We start from the raw sequence: 22,266 nt of genomic DNA, 5'->3' as shown, positions 1-22,266 counted from the left end.
GGACAGGAGCCGTCAGAATGGCCAACGGCGGGAGCTCGCAGGATGGGCGGGACAGACCCCTGGCAGGAAGCAGTTTTAGTGCGGGTCAGGGGAGCCAGATGCCTGGCTGGGCGAGAGTTGCGTGTGGAAGCCTTCCTGTTGTTGGAGGAAGAAGGTTTCACGTGTGGCAGCTCATCAGATGCTACAAAAAAACAGATTCTTTTTCTACGGCTTTCTAATTTCCTGGATTAGGAACTAGCAGGTAATACACTCACCTGTGAACCAGAAGACCCAGGTTCAAAGCCCACTTACTACCATTGTGTCCCTGAGCAGGACACTTAACCCTGAGTGTCTCCAGGGGCGGACTGTCCCTGTAACTACTGATTGTAAGGTAAATGCTGTAAAATGTAAAGACGTGTGGTCAATGAAGACCAGAGCTAAACAGCCTTATGCATACAATCCTTAAAAAAAAAACAAAAAAAAAAAAAAACTGACACTTTTAAACATCTTGCACCCAGAAACTTACTAGGTACAGTTTGTGTGAACCTGAAAAGGAAGAACAGAGCACACACAGCCACACTCAATAACATCATTTATGTTATTTCCACAATCTGCATGTATAACAAAAAAAAAAAAAAAAAAAAAAATTAGTAAGATGTTCAGTAATTTAATTCGCATCGTAACGTCAGGCCCGCGCCAATCTTTTCTGCCTGGCCACTGCAACATAGTGGGGAGGGGCCTGACGCGTGGGCGTGGCACATAAGAGATGAATGGGGGAATATTTGGGGAAGTCCCCCACCCCCCCTCAAAAGTCTTGGAAATAAAAGGAAACATGAAGAGTCTTTTGTGGAAGTGTGTGTGTGTGTGTGTGTGTGTGTGTGAACTTGAAGAGCAGCGGCTCAGTTGCCGTAGATCTGTCCCTCCGGCGGCTGCGGAAGCTTCATGTTCTCTTTGCACATCATGAGTCTGCGCAGCTCCTGGAGGACGACGCGGATGCTGTACGAGTTCTGCCACTTGGCCAGTGACGACACCGCGCGCATGTCCACCTGCGGCAAATGCAGAGTGCGCGCACACACACACACACACACACACACACACACACGTTAACTGGGGGAATAAAACAGCTTCTTCTCTGCTGGAGTCTCTGGTGAACATGTGTGTTAAAGGAGTAAAGGGCCACTGACTGTGGCAATCACAGATCAGACATGTGGATTTCTGCATGCACCAAATACGTGAAACGGGTCTTGCTGTTGCGCAACCGGCCACTCCCCTTTTCCACAAGAGTCCTTTACGCCACGCTGCGCGTTCGCAGAGGGAGAACTCACCACGCCGTTTGAGTTGTGCACGCCATTCAAGTTGATCTTGGTCACAAACCGAACAAAAGGGGGGGTCTCCGGGTATCTGGGTCCACATTCCACTCTCAGGCTGTACATCCTGTTCTCGTAGATGGTCTGGAAGGGAAAAAGACCATCACGGTTCCTTCTGTTCAGCACGCATTCATTAAATCGCGGCATAAATGCTTCCATTTTGGGACTCTGCAACGGGAACGGGCCTCAGTTCCGCCAATTATTTATATTTACAGCATTGACCAGACGTCCTTATCCAGAGCGACAGTCCCCCTGGACACACTCGGGGTTAAAGGTTCCCCATCACGAAAATTACACGTTGTGAGGTTATTTATGCTGGGTAGCTCAGGTGATACTTCAACTTCCGCGGGCCCGAGGTTCGAACCCCGGGCGCAGTCCAGCGTTTTTCCCGGGCAGCGGTGGCCTAGCGATTAAGGAAGCGGCCCCGTAATCAGAAGGTTGCCGGTTCGAATCCCCATCCGCCAAGGTGCCACTCAGCAAAGCACCGTCCCCACACACTGCTCCCCCTGTCATGGCTGCCCACTGCTCACTCAGGGTGATGGGTTAAATGCAAAGGACAAACTTCTCTGTGTGCACCGTGTGCTGTGCATCACATGTGACAATCACTTCACTTTATTACTTTAACATTACAAGTTCCCTGAGCCTGTCTATTGTCCTGCAGTGGCTAGAAATGAACCTGTGACTTTTGTGGTCATTATGTCATCGCTACAGAAACGGTCATGTTTTCGCAGCCGTTTTTTTTTCCCCTGGACCTAGAAAAGCTGGACTGTAATGTGATTGGCCAGGATTAGACATGCTCGTTTCTACGGATACCCAAGGATGCTTCATCACTGAACGTTTGACGACGAATCCGGCATCTTACCTTGGGTGGGCCAATGATCATGCCCCTCCACCGCGTGAGTGTCATGTCCTCGTCGTCCTCCAGGCCCCAGCTGACGGTTCCATCTCCCACGCCCTTCTGGCCCTCCTCCAGCTCCTCCAGCAGTCGGAAGTTGCGAGGAACCTTAACGCCTGGGAACGCACAGTTTCAGGTTCTCGAGGAACCGCCGAGTACACAGTCCCCACGCGAGGGTTCTCAGCCAGAACGTCTTCATTCCAACCCTATCTGAAGTTCCCATCAGGGAGATGGTCACCAGGAAGGTTGACAACAGGCAAGTCTTACAAAAGAAATTTCCCTTTTTTTTTTTTTTTTTAAATGACCCTCCAGGAAGATCTCCTGCTAGATTGCGAGGCTGGTGCCACCGAAGTTCTGCACTTGCTGAGAACATGAGCGACACAACTTCCTGGGATGTTGGCCAATCAATCGACGAATCGATGGATGAATCGGCTGCTCGACAACAGGCGAACTCGTTATGAACCGCCAAGCCGCACGTGAAATGATGGTAATATTTACAACACCATCAATTATAATGTGTGGAGGTCTGAGGAGCTGGCGTGAGTATTTTACAGCGCGTTTAATGCCGCAGACACCGGGCAGAAGGAGGAAGCAACCCGCCCACAACTCTTGCCAAACAGTCACCCCCCCAAAAAAAAACAACCCTCCCGACAAGTTACATACAGCAGACGCGCCCCGGCCGGCGGGCGGAACCGGAGGATCAGCTCGGCAGGCATCGGTCGGGGGGGAAAAGCGCGCAGAAAAGCACATTCGCCCAACACAGAAACTCGCTTACCTGATCCGACGGCGGCCGCCATCTTGTCGCAATGTGGCGGGCACGCGCACGCACTGGCCCGCGCGTCACCGGGACTGGAGGCGGGGCGACGTCGACAGGCGCCGAGCACGACATTAATGAATTTAAAGCGATTTCATTAGATTCTATACTTCATAATTAATGACAGCCTGGGTACGGTGTTGTACAATGAATCTTGATAATGCATTTCTTATTTATTGAAAAATCATCTGAATTGTATTTATTCATTTTTATTGGAATGTCAATGTAAGACTGCATAGCACCATAAGGTACCACTTCAAGGCCAATAAATCAATAACCGATGGTCAAACATGCATTTTATGTTCTGTAACAGTAATAAATACATTTTACGAAATATCTGGAATAAGCAGGCATGAAGAAACCTCCGTTTCCAGCCCGCATCGCTAGAGTTTTAGCAACAAGATCCTATCTTTTATGAACAGAGGTCATCCATGAAAACCTGCCCCTGTAGCCACGGAGGATTTTAATGTCACCACATCAACGTTTCAAACCAAATATGTCATTTAATTTCACACACATGGCATAAAGAACAACAATTGAAATTGTAATAGAATTTATTGCACTTATACAGATGACATAGCACAATATTTCAGAGTGATTTGGCTGCACAAAAGGACACTGGCTCATTAGAAAAGGTTAAATCTAGATTAAATCTGTCTACACTCCATTTTGGAGACGCTTCTGAAAAACCATTTCAGGAGTAGCAGGTCCAAAACTGCATAGGCTTAAAAAAAACACCCAGCCACTGTACAATAGAGCTATAAAAATCATGGAGGTTTTCGGCGATTCATAGGCAAATTCTTCCACTTGTGAGGAAGCAGAACTGTAGAAAGTTCAAGGCTGGTACCGACCATGAATCCAAGTCTAGTACCAGGACCAACCGTCACCCGGTGGCTCCAGGGACGGCTATGTAATGTTTGTCCTCAAATGCAGGTGTGGGTATTTACAACACCTGCAGGCTCCCTATATATTTACAGTGGAAAAAAAAAATGTTGCGGGTAAAAACATAAACTGTTGCAAGATTTGAAGAACAAACGTGGAAGAATAATTTTCCCTTTATTGCTATAGTAACCATCGAAACAATCAAATATTTTTGTGAGGAGATTGTGACTTGGCGGGTAGACATCAGTTATGATTGATAACTGAAAGATAACTGTATTTCTCACACTGGTTCAATAACCACAAAATAAATCATATTAAATCCAGCATGGCATTCCAGTACCAATAACCATGTTTTAAACGGGTCTCCTTTAAAGAATGGGTCTTCATGATTGGCACAATGGGATGTGGTCATGACTGATGTTTTTAAATCACGTTGCACCTTTTGTAAAGAAAGCAGTCGTCATAAGCACCAGCTGATGAGAATTCACCAGAAATTCTCTCGAATTCTTATTTTGCCCCCGCGTCTGCAGCTGGATTATATAAGGACGTAAAAAAAAAAAAGTCCATAAATAATCAACATTCATTCTGGAAAAATAGTAAACATAGAAAGACCCAACATATGCCTGGAAAAGCCAAACAAGTTGTATATATATATTAATACTAACAATAGTAACACATAAAAAAAATCTTAACTGCAGTCTTGACTGCTCTGAAGGGAACATGTGACTTGACCTGAAGTTCTGCATTTCAAAAAGCCAGAGCGTCATAATGCTTTCATCAGTAGTTTTATTTATTAGCAATGATAAGAAAGGATGGGCCGCTGTGGCAGAAAGGAACCAGCTCCTCAAACTAAGAGAACCCCAGCACCTGCTCTGCAGCATCGTCTTCAACCTGCCCTCGCTTCAACAATTACGCTGAGAAGATGATGGTTCTCAGGAGCCCACAGCTATTAATGGAACCAAGTAATGGGAGTGTCGCAGCGAGAACATCAGCAGTGGAACAGTGTGTCGCAGCAGAGAATTGAGGTCTGTTCTACGTGTACTGTACAACAGTATCTGATCCGTCCACCAGCCTTGATTCTAGGTAGTATCTGCAGCTACAGAGGCGGTATGGACCACTGATTTTCATTTTCAACAATACCCGCCGTCCTTTCATTTTTTCACAAAAAAATAACGAAAGCCCGATTGCTCTGCATCAGCAACTGTGACTTCAGAGGGAGTTCTGGGTAAGTGCAACATTGGAGCATGGCACAAGGAGGGATGAAATGTTCTGAATCTCGACGTGGCGCAGCGCTGTGGACAATGAGAAGTTGGACAGCGGCGTCTCAGAGCAGGAGAAGAAAGAAGAAGCCCAGCATTTGTGGCACATCTGAAACCTGGCAGCTGAGAACAGCGGGAAGGAGGAGACCAGTGTTCGACCCCACCCACTGCATGTCTAAGCCCCTCCCACTCCACGATTTAAAAAGATTGACCTCAGCAGATTCTGCCGCTGGACACAAATGAACACTCAGCACAGAACATTCCCACAATCTTCACCTCGTCTGACTTAATCCCAAGCTCCCTCTATAGGGGTGGAGCGCCCCCTGGCCTTGATGGAGGTGCAGCAGCAGCAGATTCGCGTTCCTACAGGTTCTCTCCTGGCTGGTACTGCGGCTCAGTAGACGTGAAGTAGTCCTCCAGGAAGCCCTGTAGATACTCGAAGGTGGGCCTCTCCTCCGGCTCCCGGCGCCAGCACTGCAGCATCAGATCGTGCATGGAGCTCGGACACTCAGGTGGGCACGGCATCCGGTACCCACGCTCCACCTGGTCCAGGACCTCCCGGTTAACCATGCCTGAATCAGACAGAAGAACGGCCTGTAGAAATGACTACGTCCTTCAGCCAAGTACACCCTTCCACGTGCTACAAGCCAGCAGATGACTTTACCTGGATAAGGGACCCTGCCTTTGGTGGCCAGCTCTGTCAGCAGGACCCCGAATGACCACACGTCAGACTTGATGGTGAAGCGGCCGTACAGAGCAGCTTCAGGCGCCGTCCACTTGATGGGGAACTTGGCACCTAACGAAAAATGATGTTGATATTTGAAAGAAATTAGTCTCGTCAATCAGACGGAGGGGTCAGTGAGGTGAGAAGCCATCAAAATCAATTGGCAGGACTACCAGAAAAGATGGAGAAGCACTTATTACAGGGAAAACAGTATTTCTGACTGGTTTAAATAGGTCGTGCTTTCGCTTCTGTTTGCCTGGCACATTCAGCGCATCCTCACCCTGTCGAGCAGTGTACTCGTTGTCCTCGATGAGCCTCGCCAGGCCGAAGTCGGCCACCTTACACACAAGATTGTCCCCGACCAGGATGTTTGCAGCCCGGAGGTCTCTGTGGACGTAATTCATCCTCTCCACAAAGGCCATCCCAGCAGCAATCTGAACGAAGGACAAGACACACAGTGACACACAGTGAAGAGTATGAACCAGGTTCCATTCAATTTCAAAGATTACTGCATAAAATAAACCAATAAAATCTCCAATTTCCAAGACTATTTATTGATCTGGACTGTAACTGCCCAGTAGTAATTAGTTACCAGTCTTTCCAGTATATCTGTGCACTATTATTACTTGACCTGTTGTTATTAGGACCTATTTCACTAAGTGCGCTTGATTTGTGGGGACTAATGTAGCTCTCATCTCAGTGTAAACTGCTATGCTGTGAACAACCAGTGAAGGAAGCATATGTTGACTTGGCAAAAATGGCTCATAAGGGGAAAGGTTACCTCCCCTTTCTCATGCTTAATTTCCCATGCCTCCCTTAAAACATGATCTCCACCAACCGTCATGGCTTCCAACCGCGCGAAGCCTCGCAGTTGCTCGGTGATTGGATGTACAAATGCATTTTTTAGTTCCATCAAGCGAGACTCTGAAGAACACTGGGTTCTGGGTTCATTTACATTTTTTTTCTGGAAAACCTTTTCTACTTAAAATCTTGCTCAGAAAACAAGTCACATGTCCTCCGCACGACACTTCAGAGTTCCTGATGGGGGTGCAAGCGCAACGAGAAAAAGACCCAAGGGGAAAATGAGTTCCCCTCAGGTGGCTAGTTCCCATAACTCGGAAAGCACCTATTTCTCTCTCGCTCTCTCGTCTACTGCATTCTTTACTGCTGGATACACTGGTCGGACCACTCAGCTGATGGGACCTGAGGGGATGTACCTGAGAGGCCATGTCCACCAACTGAGGCAAGCGCAGCAGCTTCCCCGAGTCTCCTTTCAGAAAATCCAGGAGACTTCCTGAGGTGGGTGTAGCATGGAGGAGGGATGGATACACACGCAGAATAAAATTATAAGCAAGGGTCAAGGTGTCACAGCCACACGGTTACTATGGTAACCATTCGAGATGGTGTGCGGGTGCCGCCGCCTGACCTTGGCTCATGTACTCTGTGACTATGTAGATGGGCTCCTCAGACACGACGGCATACAGCATCACCAGCTTCTCGTGCCGAAGCTTCTTCATGACCTGAGCTTCTTCCAGGAATGCCTCGGGCGACATGGTGCCCGTTTTCAGCGTTTTGATGGCCACCCGTGTGGTGCCGTTCCACGTCCCTGTTTAGGGTAGACACAATGGTAAACGGGCTAATACCGATCTGATTTTAATCAAGCGTAACGAGTGAGCTGTTCAGCAGGACAGAGCACATTTAATGTTCTTCAGTTCAATAAAAACAAACTGTCTGGGAGATTGATTTTAATTAACACCGCAGACACCCCAGGCATGCTGGTCGTACCCATCCAGACTTCGCCGAAGCAGCCCTGCCCCAGCTTCACGTCCAGCCGCAGGGATTCACGCGGGATCTCCCAGGCGTCCTTGGCCAGGCCCTGGGTCTGGGGCTTCAGCGTGGGACAGATGTCGGTCAGGACGTGGCACAGGCCATCCGCGTGCTCTGCGTCATGAAGGAAAAAAAAAAACCCACATATTATGAAAGTGAAGTGATTGTCATTGTGATACACAGCAGCACAGCACACGGTGCACACAGTGAAATGTGTCCACCCTCGGTGCCTTGCTCCGAGGGTGTGAACTCACTGCGGTAGTGCATGACCAGCTGCTGCAGGCTGGTGAACTGCGTGCGCGACGTGATGTAGAAGCCGCCGCTGTCCAGTTTCCGGATCTTGTAGTGTTTGACGTTCAGGCCTTTGGTGTTGTCGTAGTCCAGTACAGAGAGGCAGTACGCACCTTCAGAGAGGGCAAAAAAAAAGGCCTTAATCCACTGATAGAAACCTATAGTGTCTCTCCTCATCAGGTAAAACGTACCCTTGCTGGTTTCACTCTCTCGTACCAGGAACGTTCCCTGGCGGTTCTGCAGGTTCAGCAGGAGTCGCTCGGAATCCCGCCGCGTGATCTTACCAAAGAACCACCTGTGGTGCGGAACAGAGAGGACGGCGATGGGAACACGGGAGTGTGATGGGTCACGCAGCAGGACGGGAAGGACAAAATGGAAGATATTTACTCTTCTGCCTGGATCGAGTCAGAAGGGGCGACGTAATTACTGGGGATGTAGCCAGTCTGTCCCGTCGTCAGAGAGTGAGCCAACCACCAGTCTCCTTCCCTGCAACACACACTCAGAATCAATATGGATGACAAATCTTCATGTTCTTGTTATCTACAGAGGCCATTGTCAGCAATGATGTTCCCGTCTTAATGATATTGGACTAAATACGGTACAGTGCAGTAGTGAAACTAATTAAAATGAGATAAAATTAAATACATTTTTAGGACTTTAACTGAAGTGGACTATTTAAAAGCAGAAAAACAAACAATTATTAAAAGAGGCAATAATTTCATTGAGACATGGTACAAGAACTGGGGGTCATCAAGCAAAAGTTTGTGTTAGTGCCTAGGAGTTCTGCACCGTACTCGTTCCAAACGTTCTAGTAAAATTTCTAGTATCGTGTTGCATCATTTATTTCCTTCCGTTTCCACGTTTCTAAAATAGTGGCCGCTCGAGTGGAGCCTGGACAGACGCCGCCTGCGGGGGAAAGTAGCACCGGCGCCGTTATTATTAACCTTCCCTGAGGATGGCCATCTGGAAGACGGCGGCGGCGGTGGCGGAGTGAAAGTGTGAGGAGGGGCGACTTTCGCCTCTGTCTTTTACTGACCTGAAGTTGTACTTTCTCCTAATTTAAAGCATGAAGCGTGAAAAAGAAGAAGAACAATTTTCACAGAGAGATAGAGAAAACAGATGGGGTGAGAAATAAATCAGGCAAGAATGCACTTTTCAGCAACTTATCGGCAGGGAAAAGTGGGGAGAAGTCAGGAGGGACAGATTCAGAACATCCAGATTCTTACAGCTAACAATGCTAACAAGCTAACGGGCATTCTACAAGACGGCCGCCATTGTAGTTTCAAGTTTCTATGCTTGGTAAAAGGAGTCTACATGCAACAGAACATGCTTGTTAGCAGTGTTAACCTCTACATTATATGAAAATATAACTCATTTACGAGTTCTTTTTTTCACAATGTCCACTGACACATACAAGTTGTATGACGTTCGAAACACGAGGGAAAATTGCAGAATAGAAACGCAGTCATCTGTGAGAGTGACATATTTCTCTAAATCCAGAAAACAATTCTTGCAAACGTTAAAAATTTTTGTATTTGTTGCAGAATTCACCACTTAAAAAAAAAAATCCAACAAAACGAAAATACAGAGTTTCATCACATGGGACCATTTTCAGACAGAAATCATTTCCAGCCCTGTCGGTTTCAGGCAATTTTCCTTTGTATAAAGAGTCAGCTTGTCTCTCCTTACGTGTTGTTGAGGATCTGCAGCCGGTCGCCTTTCTTGAATGTGAGGTCCGAGGCTGTGCGCGATTCGTAGTCATAAAGTGCCACGAACGTCGTGACGCCACCTAGGAGGCAAGTGTCAAAGAGGCTTGAGGACACAGCAGACGCAGGACATGAGACATGCAGCTGTGACCCGGCACTGATCCTTTTATTAGACACACGTTACTGAATTCAGGCTAATGCTTCTCAACCAATTATACTTATCCTTTTGTTAAAATATTTCGCGAAATCAGCTAAACCAGCTAGTAGCGGTTTTGTACTTTCTTGTACTACCACTGTGCACCTGATGAGGCACTTGTGAGTTGCTAACCATGCTAACCAGGTAACAGCGGCCGTATCTTGTAAATGTAAAAAAAAATGTATCTTGTACTACCACTGTGCACCTGATGAGGCACTAGTGAGTTGCTAATCAGTTAGCAGGGACCTTGTCTTGTACTACCACTGTGCACCTGAAGAGGCACTAGTGAGTTGCTAACCATGCTAACCAGGTAGCAGCGGCCGTGTCTTGTACAACCACTGACCACCTGAAGAAGCACTAGTGAGTTGCTAAACATGCTAACCAGGTAACAGCGGCCGTGTCTTGTACAACCACTGACCACCTGAAGAAGCACTAGTGAGTTTCTAACCATGCTAACCAGGTAACAGAGACCGTATCTTGTACTACCACTGTGCACCTGAAGAGGCCCTACTGAGTTGCTAACCAGGTAGCAGTGGCCGTGTCTTGTACTACCACTGTGCACCTGAAGAGGCACTAGTGAGTTGCTAACCAGGTAGCAGAGGCCGTGTCTTGTACTACCACTGTGAAGCCTGAAGAGGCACTAGTGAGTTGCTAACCATGCTAACCAGCTAGCAGCGGCCGTATCTTGTACTACCACTGTGCACCTGAAGAGGCACTAGTGAGTTGCTAATCATGCTAACCAGCTAGCAGTGGCCGTATGTTGTACTATCACTGTGCACCTGAAGGGGCACTAGTGAGTTACAATAGCACATAGAACATGATTGAGTCATAGACAGCTATCCTACAATATTTTGCAATATCAGCACTATTACGACGGCTGCCTCCATCGTTGAACTTTTTCTGAACAGGTTCACTATTCTCGTCCTGACCATGTTTTTTTGTTTGAAATGAATATGTTTTGCTAAAATTTGACAGGTGGCCAATGCTACACACAGAAACAGTTTAAGCTTTAAGGTAAGATGACCAGATGTATTCTTATCCCGGGAAATTGTGAGCCAGGATTTTTTGAGCTGCCTAAACATTGTCGTCACATCATGGCCATCCTACACGCCTACTCACTTCCAATCATGTTAGTGTAACACTTCCCTTCCACAACCCTCGTGCTAAGGTGACTCCTCTTTCACAAGCCGGAATCTGGTCATCCTATTTTATGGGATTTTAAATAAAACGAAACCTGACCTGCCAAAGACCCTCTGTGGGGTGAGATGAGGGTGTCCATGTGATTCACCCCGCCGAACAGCGCCAGCTCGGCCTTGTTGATCTGGTGGTCATAGTTACGCCGGCTGGCCCCTACGGCAGGACTGCGGTTGGGGGTCTGGGTTTGGCGGCCATGGTTGTGGTGGTGCATGCTGCTTGCACCCATCCCAATGGTCCCATCCAGGCTCAGCGAGCGATGGCCCTGGTCTTTGGGTTTGCTTTTGGTTCCCCCCATCAGAAGGCCTGAAGAAGAAGAGGTCACATCTATAATATCCTTGGGCCACAAACATTCCCACCTCAACATGGCCTGCACTACCATATAACTGTGTGGCATGGATATTCCTGAAACTACACACACACACACACACACAGATCTTTCAGTAACACAACATCTACAATGATACAAGAATGAACCCCTCGTGTTGACACAGACGGCGCCACACAAGTGCTGTTTGCACTGGCTACTGCAAAAACCCACAAGAAAAAGGAAACTTAAGACAGCGCAGCAGGCATGAAGGCTCCAGACACTTCATGTGATGTGAGTGTAAGTACACGCAGCTGTTCCCCTCTGTTGCAGAACGGAGGATCTGATGTCCTCCCACGCATCTCAAACATCCACTTCCTGCCAGGGCCTCGTCCAGCCACCCTCTTTCTGCCATCCTAATAGGCTCACGCTGATGTGTGTGTGTGTGTGTGTGTGTGTGTCAGAGAGAGAAGAGATCTAGGGAATATCAGACAGAAGAAGTGGGAAAATAATCCATGTGTTTGGGTGGGTCTGAAACCAGTTGATCACAGCAACTGGTCTGCTGAAGCCTCACATTCACGACACTATTTCAGCTGTTGGGTGGTAGTAGCCTAGTAGGTACCACACTCGCCTATGAACCAGAAGACCCAGGTTCAAACCCCACTTACTACCATCATGTCCCTGAGCAAGACACTTAACCCCGAATGTCTCCAGGGGGGGACTGTCCCTGTAACTACTGATTGTAAGTCGCTCTGGATAAGGGCGTCTGGTAAATGCTGTAAATATGTAAATGCTGATCTTTATGATTTTTTTTCAACACTGTTTGGGACAATCACATTCAATCAACTATCAAGGGTAGTTTTATATCATAAAACTACAACACCAACATTTACATTTACAGCATTCACCAGACTCCCTGATCCAGAGAAAGAAACAGTAGTTACAGGGACAGTCCCCCCCTGGAGACACTCAGGGTTAAGTGTCCTGCTCAGGGACACAATGGTTGTAAGTGGGGTGTGAACCTGGGACATCTTGCTCTTCTGGTTCACAGGCGAGTGTGTTACACACTAGGCTACTATAGAAAGTATTGTCATCATGCTGAATCTGCCTCAGTCAAATATGTAAAGAATTTTGCAGTTTGCTGTCGGTTCCTTCAACGTAGGCGTGTTTCGGGCGTAAAGCGTAATATATAGGGACAGAACGCATAGAACTCTAACAGGACACTTCTTAGCTTAAAACACCGAACTGATTTTCGTAAGAGCAGCACACGTTCCAGCAACGGAGACGAAATCTCCATAGCAACACCGAACAACTACAGCCCCCTCAATAAACCCATTCTGAAAATGGCTTCTCTCTCACTCTACTAATTACTTCTAAGGGAAAAAAAAAGAACTCAGCCAAACGCCGATCATCCCTCATTTTTACGTTTGACTTTCATTGACCAAAAAAAATCTGGAAGGAGGGAGGATTTAATAATCGCTGTGGAAAAAGAATTTTTACAGGAAATCCAATAGCCTTTAATTAAAATGCTGCCCTTTGACCATTCTCTTCATCGTTGCAGTTCGGATCAATACGCATGATTAGCAGCACGGAGAGGACCCAAGCACCACGACCAATCCCTAAAATGGTGACGGGGGTGCCAAACAACCCGGATCTGCGGTCACGTGACAACCCTCAACCACAGAGAACAACCTTCAAACACGCAGAGGTCCACATTCCTCCAATATGTAGAATGGGGAGGCTGGAATTAACCCGACGGTCACCTGGAAAAAGAGAGACGTCCCCGAGACGTTTTACTGAGACGTCAGTAAAAAAAAAAAAAACTGCCCGTTAAACCAAGTAAAGGTTTGCTGGTTTCTGCGATGGGTTAAAGGGACGCATGTGGTTGACGGACTGTGAAAACAGTGGTAGGTGTGGAATTCACAGCTGCTCACCGCAACAAGCCATGACATCTCCTTCACACCCAGGGACGGGCGCCGCGGCGGCAGGTGAACGCACAAAGCGCCTGGAGGAAGGCAGTTTATTCCACATGAAAAAAAAAAAACCACCAACACAGCCCTCCGTGGTGATGCAATGGCAATGGATATCAGTGTGGACAATAGTATTAGACAATAGTCAAATTTTGGAAATCTGGAATTTTTCCCAGTAGGGCTGCACGATTACGGCCAAAATGCTAAAAAATAATCATGATTATTAATGCTACAATCACTATTATTTCTTATATCAACGATTATTAATACAGATTATTCGATATTTTTGGTGAAACATTATGTTGCACTTTCTATTTTAAACAAACAATAAGTGAACAAGGATTTTAGTTCCAAATGAAACCTCAAATAAATAAGAAAATAAGGGCTAACAAAAAATAAATAGAAATCGCAGAGTACAATGATAAAGTGCAAAAAAAGACATCTATGCAGAAAAGGAACAGAAACACCAGCCTCTCAACATCTTCTGTCTTAAGAGAAAACCGAAGGCAGGTCACTATGAAAATGAAATATGAAAGATAAAAATAACTATAGACAGGACAGGTCCCATAAAGAGAGGCATTTTGCATAGGTTTGTCAAGACAACGAGCTAACTATAAAATACAGAACGGAAGGTGTGCCTTTCATACGTGGCGGAGGCGGGAAGAAGGAAGCTCAGGTCTGTAACGTGAATAACGTTATTTGTCAAACAGAAAATTTCATAACATTCAAGATGTTTTTTTGTTTCAAACCTGCCAGCATCTGTCTGAAATCTTAATGACAGTATTTTGTAATTAGTTTCCGTTACTTGATCTTTTTTTGTCTGATGGTGCGGTTTACCCACAAGTTATGTTGAACGGTGATATTCATCTTGATTCTGTTAGTTCATATAGATGATAGACAAAAGACTTGGACGGAACTGGCGTGGATAAAGAGCCGCTCACCACCCTCACGGGCTGATGATGTTATAAATGTTTAAACCACGCGAGCTGGAGAGGAGCAGCACGGACAGGGACCTGTTCTGAAGCCACTCGACTGACTGAAGGTTGCCGTCTTGTGCAGAGACTTTGTGTAAACTGATCCGAGCGCAGCTGGAGTCCGACCTCCTCACACATGCTGCCTGTCTGCAGGACAACGGACGGCCAAATGGTGACGGAGGCCGACAGCTGAGGACTTCCCTGTCAATCCAGCAGGAACTCCATCTCTCAATGAACAAAGTCTACAGATGCCGCTGCTCAGGGAACAATAGCCGATCACGGCCTCTTTCTCCACACACATCAGGAGATCCTGCAATAAACGCTTGAGGCAAATCAATATTCCATCGATGTCTGACATACGGGTTTGTATTGCAGACTTCTGCACAGCTCTGATATCTATACATGGATAAATATATGTACACACGCTGCAGAGTTGTGGCTCGGCAGTACGCATGCGTCGGGTTAACGGCACCGTCACACGGTAATTACGGTGGACGGAACTTGGCGCAAGCAGCTCCAGGTCTGCAGCCGCATCTTTTATTCGCGGCATTACATTATCGCCTCCTCATAAATAAGCGGACCGGTGCGCGTCGCGCAGAGTCGTCGCACGTCGCGACACGTACCGCCGCGGCTCACACGTCGTTACTGTTATTCCGTGTTATTATCGTGGCCGTGCACGTGGCTTTACGCGCCACATTTACGGCACGTAGCGCGCGCGCGCAACGGCATTATGTAACGGGACGCCGAGCGGTGCCCCATTACGCGTGCGTGTCCCCCCATTGTCGGCGTAAAAGGGGTCGCGCGTCGCATACGCGGCCTCCTATAGATCCGCCGCGTATCGATCGCTTATCTCCACGCACGGCAGCGAAACGACGCTGCCGGCGCTCCGCGGGCGCCGCTGGAACTCACCTTGCGAGACAACGAGCCGAGGTTCACCTGACGCGGTTTAGAAATCCGCCTCTTCATGAACGAGGCCGGACTTCAATCGGACGACGGACGGAGGTCATGACCACATCGGCTGCGGAGAAAAAAAAAAAAAACACTCGGCGTCACCGTCCGTCCCTTCGCCTTCACCGACGCGGCATCTCCAAAAAAAAACAAAAAAAAAAACAAGCAAAAGGAAGGAATAAAGACACGGGCGGGACCACGGCGAATAAAACGCGCACAGCCGAGCGTGAATCTCCGCGCCGCATTACCGACCCCGCACATACGGGCGGAAGCGCTGCGACGTTTGCGTGAGGGGCGTCGGGAATGGAGCGCTCGTACGCAGGAGGAGAGCCGCTCGTCCCCACGAAAGGGGTCTGCCATCTGCCGACCGTCGCCAGAAGACCAGCCGACCCACGGGCGACGGGGAAGAACGATCGCGCACAGTGTCGCCGCGGAGAGGAACGTCGGATCGCGTTTTTTCAGAAGAAACGAACGAAATTTGCGTGTTCGCGGCGTTTCGACGAATAGGGATGCTTAACAAAGAAAGTGAAGAATAGAACTACATTTCCCATCATCGCTCCCGGCGGCTGAATGTCTTGCGCCTACCCGAACGCTGCGCAAAGGAGGCTGGGATTTGTAGTCTCCACCCCCCAACCTTAGTTCCGTTAGCAAAACATTAGCCACACATTAATTTCTTTGAGAAAATGTCAGAAATTTTATTTAAAAATACACATGAAAACAAGCAGGCTTCAGCCAAACAGCATGTGACTAAACATGTTAGACCCCATACACAACAAGACATCAATTTGTTAAAATCTTTTTACTTTTACTTTTGTCTAGAAACAGCATTAAGCAACATTAAAAAGTCTCCCTTTTTTTTTTTTTTTTTTTACAAACTAGTCCTGCTATAAAACTAGCACCACTACTTTCTATTGGGAGCACACCTTCAACTATAGTCCATAGGTATGTCTCAAATTTGGGCCAAGATGCTTAAAAAGATGCATTCAGAGGTCATAGTGTGACTTATTCAGAACATGGCTGTTGCTACAAATGAAACATACATTTCACAATTCAAGACACCATTATAAAACATATTGAAACGTTACTGGGGTTCAATATCCACATTGAACACACAACTGCACAACTAGGAGCTACAATTCCCCTCTGACCATGTGAATGCTTAACGTATACCTCAAAGTGGCCATTTTATAAATTTGCATAACCTGTGTTAGATAAATAATATATTGACAGTAAATCATATACAGAACACACGGACAATAAATAAAACCATGAAACTGAGTGCATTACTCTTTGTGTAATACAGTACGTGGAGTGGGTTTGCATTTGGGGTTTGGGGCATTTGCCGTTAAACATGTGTGTGTTTGTACATTCAGTGAATCAAAAGGACTTCCAGTGTCATACGTGATTAAAACCAAAAACGGAAGTGGGTCTGATGACAGAAAGCAAGGTTAGATCTCTACGGTGAGGAGCAGAAGTCGTGGTCCAACAGGAGGTGTCAGTAGAGAGCCGGACCAGTTCACTTGTATGAAGGCACGTCAGCTATTCTGAAGGTCCACAACAAGGTTTTGGACAGAAACTGATATTTGATTATAAGAAACGTGATAAACATGCAGACAGGACATTTAAAAAGCAAAAGTATCCTCGAGACTCTTTAGATTTGTGTCCTCCCTTGTGGCAGAAGTGCAGAGGTGCTTAATACAGTCAGGTGGCTCTGTTGCTGGATTTAATGGCCTTCGGTTTGGTGGTGGTCGCACTGGGCGGATGTTTCCCCTCTCACTTCGACAGCTTGCTTATCACTCGAATGAGTGCTCCGTTCTCATCCTTCAGCCGCTGGTTCTCACTCTTCAGGTCTGTTCGTACCTGGTGGGGTAGGTGGTGCACACATCGTTCCATCTTAGTAAAGCTCAATGGGGACACACGTTGAAGTACATTTAAAACCCCCCCAAAATGTTAGCAGTTTCAGGCCCCGTCCACACAAAAATTGCTTTTCTCTATACAGGTTTTCGGTGTATAAACATCCTGCGTTCAGGATGCGTTATTTGAAATACCCAAGCGCTGTTTTAACACCCTCCCACACCTGTAGGTGGCGCTGTAACTCCCCGCTCTGCCTGTTTGGCGTCTAGTTCTCCTGAGCTAAACACGTCATTGTTCTCCAGCCTCGTCTTTTCATTAGAACTCTGCACCGTAGAGTGGATTTCATGTACCTGCTGCAGCACAACCACAAACGTGCTATCCGCCATTGTATGTCGGACTTGGTGATAGGTCAGGTTGGAGGATGGGTTGATATGCCAGCGATTTCACAGAAAAAAGCCGCTTTGCAGCGTGGACGAGGCCTTCGAATGTGTGAAGCAAGCATTTGGGTCGGCTTTACATACTCAAACGCAGAATCTCATGTTGATACTTTCTTTGCATTTTGACTGTGCTATATTTTACTTGGCTACAACAGTGTCAATAGAACAAAATGAGTCTGACCTGGTCCCGGTCCCCGGCAACCTGCAGTTACATGATGGACCTTCTACAGGTCCACACCATATCTAATAGACCCCATCTACGGCCATTTGCCATCGGCTGCTGTTCACATTAGGATTTTTATGAAGTTTCCAGCTGTCTCTAGAATGGAAATCTGGACAATTGTGGCGTTGTGTTGCCGCACAGTGAAACCCTTTCTCTGGTTTTTCCGAATGGGACTGTGCAGAGCCGCAGCTGTGGAGAAGACATCTACAGCAGCATTTGCTGCCGGACAATATAAACTGCAGTGCCACCAGCGCTTTTGTGCCTCAGAGACTCCCAGTGTTGTCCTCAAACTATTTATTGTGTTGGAATTCAGAGCTGCATTAGCAACGACCTGCCCCTAGAAGTCCATCCCCCTTCCCACGTACCTTCAGTTCATCCTCCATCTCCCATATCTTTTTCTCCAGATTTTGCTTTTCCTTGAGAAATGAGACGGGGATGCTGTGGATTATTATTGACAGCACTGACAGCATATTTCACTTGTCATATGCAGATAAAAAAAAAAAACCATAATAATAATAAAGTGAAGTGATTGTCACAAGTGACACACAGCAGCACAGCACACGGTGCACACAGTGAAATTTGTCCTCTGCATTTAACCCATAACCCTGAGTGAGCAGTGGGCAGCCATGACAGGCGCCTGGGAAGCAGTGTGTGGGGACGGTGCTTTGCTCAGTGGCACCTTGGCGGATCGGGATTCGAACCGGCAACCTTCTGATTACGGGGCCGCTTCCTTAACCGCTAGGCCACCACTGCCCCCACAGGATCATAATTCTGTGCTGGAAAACAGAATGATTGTGCTCATGTGTGTTTTGTAGAAGGTAAATACCTTCTTCTCTGCCTCCAGGACGCTGGACTTTTCTGACATGTTGCTGTCCTTCTGCAGGAGAGAGCCAGAAACTCCTCGGTTCCTCACTTAAAACCAGTCTATGATGTATGCCGCTGAATTTGAACAGGCCAGTTAGTTAGAGACACGTGAACTGTAGCTCCACCCTGGTTTTGTGTAGAGCTCAGTTGTAGCCAGGCACTGTTTGCGGGTCTCTTGGTCCAAAAGCGGGCTTCTCTGGGCTACAAATTGGGTCTACCTGGTAGGTGTTTCTAATACACTGGCCAGTGCAAGTAGAAATAAGATACCTGTGTGACTTTGTTCAGCTGGGCCTGGATTCTGCACAGCTCCTTCTTGCTGTCCTCTAACCTGGACTTGAGCTTCTCGTTGGTCAGCAGGGCCTGTTCATACATCTGTAACTCCCAGAGACCCAGACAGTTCAGGCCAAGGTAAGTTTAGCCCACGTTGTGCCACACTACTGCAAACTTTGTGCTTTTCACCTCTACCTTTCTGTAGTCTTTGGTGTCATCATCTACCTTGCTGGCCCCTCCTGCCTGGTTGTCCCTGCTGGTGGAGGATGCTCCACACCATCCGGATGCCCGGTCTGGAGCTCCATCTCCGAATGCGGAAGGGTCGAACCTTTACAGAGAAATTCAAGAACTGCGCTATGAAGATGGTCATTGCTGTTCATGAGAAATGATAAAATGAACCTGGATTTGAAGCGACTGACTTGACGTGTTGTGTCTTACCGTGATGCTCTTTCATGCTGAAATGAGAACAGAAGCGTCTGATCACTGATGGCACCATAACTGTCCACAATCACAGCTCATATAAGGAGCTGGTGCTTAGGGTCATAGTGTAAGAGAGTGATAGAATGTAGAATATATTACATGTGACTAATGGGAGTACAGGCTGCTGTGATGTTAATTTTTCATCTTCCTGGCCTGAAGACACTTATACCCTCAAAGCGTTCTCCTTCTCTCCAGATTTTCATTCTGCTCTCTCCTGTATTCTCCTCTTTTGTTTCTCTTTTCTCTCACAGCCCGTCTCTCTCTCTCTCTCTCTCTCTCTCTCATATATTCGAGGTCCTGGAGATGACAAAACACATCCAAAAAAGGTAAGGGCTTGAAGAGTTGGCTGCATGTCAGAGGCTGCAGCCTGGTGAGCCGCTCGCTCTGCTCTGTATCAGGAAAAAAACCCCGAAAACAACACAGATGGACCAATATCGAACCGCGGGAATCAGGACAATCAAAAGAGTTCTCATTCCACACAGCCAATGGCGGAGGTCCTGAGTGGTGACCAACCGTAGCTCTGCCCTTCGCTGCAAGTATCAGCTCGGGTCTGCTGGGTCACTGTGGAATAATTACGATTTATTTCCGGAAAGCAAATCTTCACAGCATCTCCTCGTGGAATTTAGACTCCTCTCCATTGCAGCCGTCTGGCTGGAGGCTTCTTCGAAAGATCTTAATGATATTCACTCGTGATGTCAGCCATTTCACAAAAGCATCGCTCTTTGCATTAAAAAGCGCACAGTTTGAAGGAGCGACGTGGCGGTGTTGTCGCGGCCGTAGCAGGGGTCAGGAGTTGAAATTCTAATCACGCTTTTTTAGGACCAAATAAGGCCATCCTGGGGCCCAGATCACGTCCCACCAAATAGCTCCTTGTCTTGGGCTGGAACAGTGAAAAAGTGCACAAGAATGTCTGCATGGATGCGTGCATGCTGCACGCAGCAAGATGCACGCTGTTATAAAACATCAAAATGACAGATTCCTCGCCGTGGCCGCATGCTTATGTAACGATGTCTTCCCGTTGTTGCCGGTGCGGCTTCCCAGTGGAAACAGTGAGTGTGTCCCTGTGGCGCACCAGAGGAACAGAGCCCTGTAAACACGGCGGCGGCGTTCCCATGCAGCGGCCCGCTCGTCCGCTTAAGCTTAAATAAACACTGGGGACACACGCGCACGATCGGAAAATAGCAAAAGGATTTACTCAGGTCCTCAGCAGTCCAACCTTACTGTCCAACCCTGTGGAGATTGCACTTAAATATGGAATACGAATATCTGAATATGAAACAAGAAGCTACATGAAACAACGCACCTTCACCACACTTTACCACACTGTTGCCAAGAAGTGTCCTTTAAAGGCGTCTCATGGTTAAATGCCACACATACCCTGAGGAAGGCCAGCGCTGCCTTCCGTGAAGTTCTTTTAAAAGTCTCCAGATACAGTAAGAATCTTTAACTGGTTCACAAGTCACCATTGAGGGCTACTGACCGATATTTGTGCAGATGAGTACTTTTTAAAAATAAGAAAACAGGTAGGAAATTAAAACATACGTGTTACGTGGATTTCTTTAATCAAGTTCAGATGAAAAAGCACGGAACATCCATAAAGTATGGAAGTGAGTATGGACGAAAGAACCATTTTGGGATTGTCCCTTCTGTGTGTGCAGTCATGATGTCTGGATGGTGTGAAATGATGTTAAATCTCTTCACTTTATAAAGTGCAGAGGTCTATTACGAGTGCGGTAAAAGTATTTGAACTACATGATTTCTGCTTACCCTGAGGCTCCTGCTGCTGGAGGCGGATGAAGGCTCACTTGGGGGTCTGCGGGGACGGGGATGTTCCCTTTGGCTCGAGGACATCGCAGCAGGCTGAGAGCAAGGTGCGTAAGAGCAGATACACAGTCACATGGCTGAAGACCTGGATGATGATGATGATGATGATGACGATGATGGCAATGTGGAGGAGGAGGAGGAGTTTGCAGTAGAAGAAGTTCTGACGAGGAGGCTCCCATATCACCCTGAATCCCTCCTACCCTCTCTCAGCCTCACACACACTCCCACCCACTCGCATACATGTGGTTGCATAAAGCCTCTCTCCCCTCTTCCTTCCAGACGCTGTAAATGCTGATTCTGGTTCCAGCACACAGTGTACTTTTTATATCAAATCAAATTTAATCATTGAAAATTTTAATGAAGATAAAGACATGAAAAGCTGCATGACGACAAGTTTGATCACTCCAGTGAGGACTTGGATCGCAGCACCATCTTGTGGTTCGAGCCATTAGGCACATAAATGCCTAATTATTTCTGCTTTAAGTCGTCAGTCCCTTGAACCTCATTAGAAAACTGTCAGCCAAAAGCTTTTACTGAAGTAGCCTACAAGCTAAACAGTATATTTCATGGCTGCCCACTGCTCACTAAGGGTGATAGTTAAAAGCAGAGGACACATTTCATTGTGTCACTGTGTGCTGTGCTGCAGTGTTTCACTTCATTTTTCATAGCTAGCTAGATAGATAGATTTCTTTTGTCGTTTTAATTACTGCATTTCCAGAAACACCAGTGGGGCTGGAAATCTCAGCCCCCTACAATTAACGCAGCAGAAAGTGCGGGAAAGTGTGGAATTTGTTGGCACCTAGTGGTGAGATGGCAAGTAGCTGCAACAGTGAACAGATCTCACAGAATTCAACACCCTGCTTCTTTCATTACCTAAATAAAATGACGGGTTCCTGCACAGTCACACAATCATACACCAGCCAATTTTAACAGTCAATTTTATTTGAGAATTACGTACTGGACAGTGTAATAAAGCTGAAA

The 22,266-nt window shown here is 47.0% G+C and overlaps 3 protein-coding genes across 5 annotated transcripts; all 3 read right to left on the bottom strand.

Annotated features, from left to right (window-relative positions):
* Positions 1-554: 554 nt before the first annotated feature.
* Positions 555-3,106, bottom strand: ube2v1 (ubiquitin-conjugating enzyme E2 variant 1). Its single transcript, XM_028998506.1, has 4 exons — positions 3,017-3,106; positions 2,209-2,357; positions 1,305-1,430; positions 555-1,025 (listed from the first exon to the last, which is right to left on the bottom strand). Exons 1-4 carry the CDS (start codon positions 3,036-3,038, stop codon positions 879-881), a joined length of 444 nt encoding a protein of 147 aa, XP_028854339.1. The 5' UTR covers positions 3,039-3,106; the 3' UTR covers positions 555-878.
* Positions 3,107-3,591: 485 nt separating this feature from the next.
* Positions 3,592-15,847, bottom strand: LOC114800363 (proto-oncogene tyrosine-protein kinase Src-like). 2 transcript variants are annotated; one of them, XM_028997617.1, is made up of 13 exons: positions 15,295-15,847; positions 11,180-11,440; positions 9,728-9,827; positions 9,075-9,092; positions 8,426-8,524; positions 8,230-8,333; positions 8,002-8,151; positions 7,706-7,861; positions 7,347-7,526; positions 7,138-7,214; positions 6,201-6,354; positions 5,861-5,992; positions 3,592-5,768 (listed from the first exon to the last, which is right to left on the bottom strand). In XM_028997617.1, the coding sequence occupies exons 2-13, from the start codon at positions 11,430-11,432 to the stop codon at positions 5,560-5,562; spliced, it is 1,632 nt and encodes a 543-aa protein (XP_028853450.1). In that variant the 5' UTR covers positions 11,433-11,440; positions 15,295-15,847; the 3' UTR covers positions 3,592-5,559. The 2 variants fall into 2 exon arrangements, with proteins under 2 accessions (XP_028853450.1, XP_028853452.1); XM_028997619.1 differs by lacking the exon at positions 9,075-9,092.
* A 213-nt stretch (positions 15,848-16,060) lies between these two features.
* Positions 16,061-21,391, bottom strand: LOC114800364 (protein phosphatase 1 regulatory subunit 12B-like). 2 transcript variants are annotated; one of them, XM_028997620.1, is made up of 7 exons: positions 21,229-21,391; positions 19,420-19,436; positions 19,177-19,309; positions 18,979-19,083; positions 18,674-18,724; positions 18,213-18,263; positions 16,061-17,193 (listed from the first exon to the last, which is right to left on the bottom strand). In XM_028997620.1, the coding sequence occupies exons 1-7, from the start codon at positions 21,310-21,312 to the stop codon at positions 17,107-17,109; spliced, it is 528 nt and encodes a 175-aa protein (XP_028853453.1). In that variant the 5' UTR covers positions 21,313-21,391; the 3' UTR covers positions 16,061-17,106. The 2 variants fall into 2 exon arrangements, with proteins under 2 accessions (XP_028853453.1, XP_028853454.1); XM_028997621.1 differs by lacking the exon at positions 18,674-18,724.
* Positions 21,392-22,266: the final 875 nt, after the last annotated feature.

Source organism: Denticeps clupeoides, chromosome 12 (genome assembly GCF_900700375.1).
Source record: "Denticeps clupeoides chromosome 12, fDenClu1.1, whole genome shotgun sequence".
In the NCBI taxonomy this organism is placed as follows: domain Eukaryota; kingdom Metazoa; phylum Chordata; class Actinopteri; order Clupeiformes; family Denticipitidae; genus Denticeps; species Denticeps clupeoides.
This window is presented reverse-complemented; position numbering and strand designations above follow the sequence as displayed.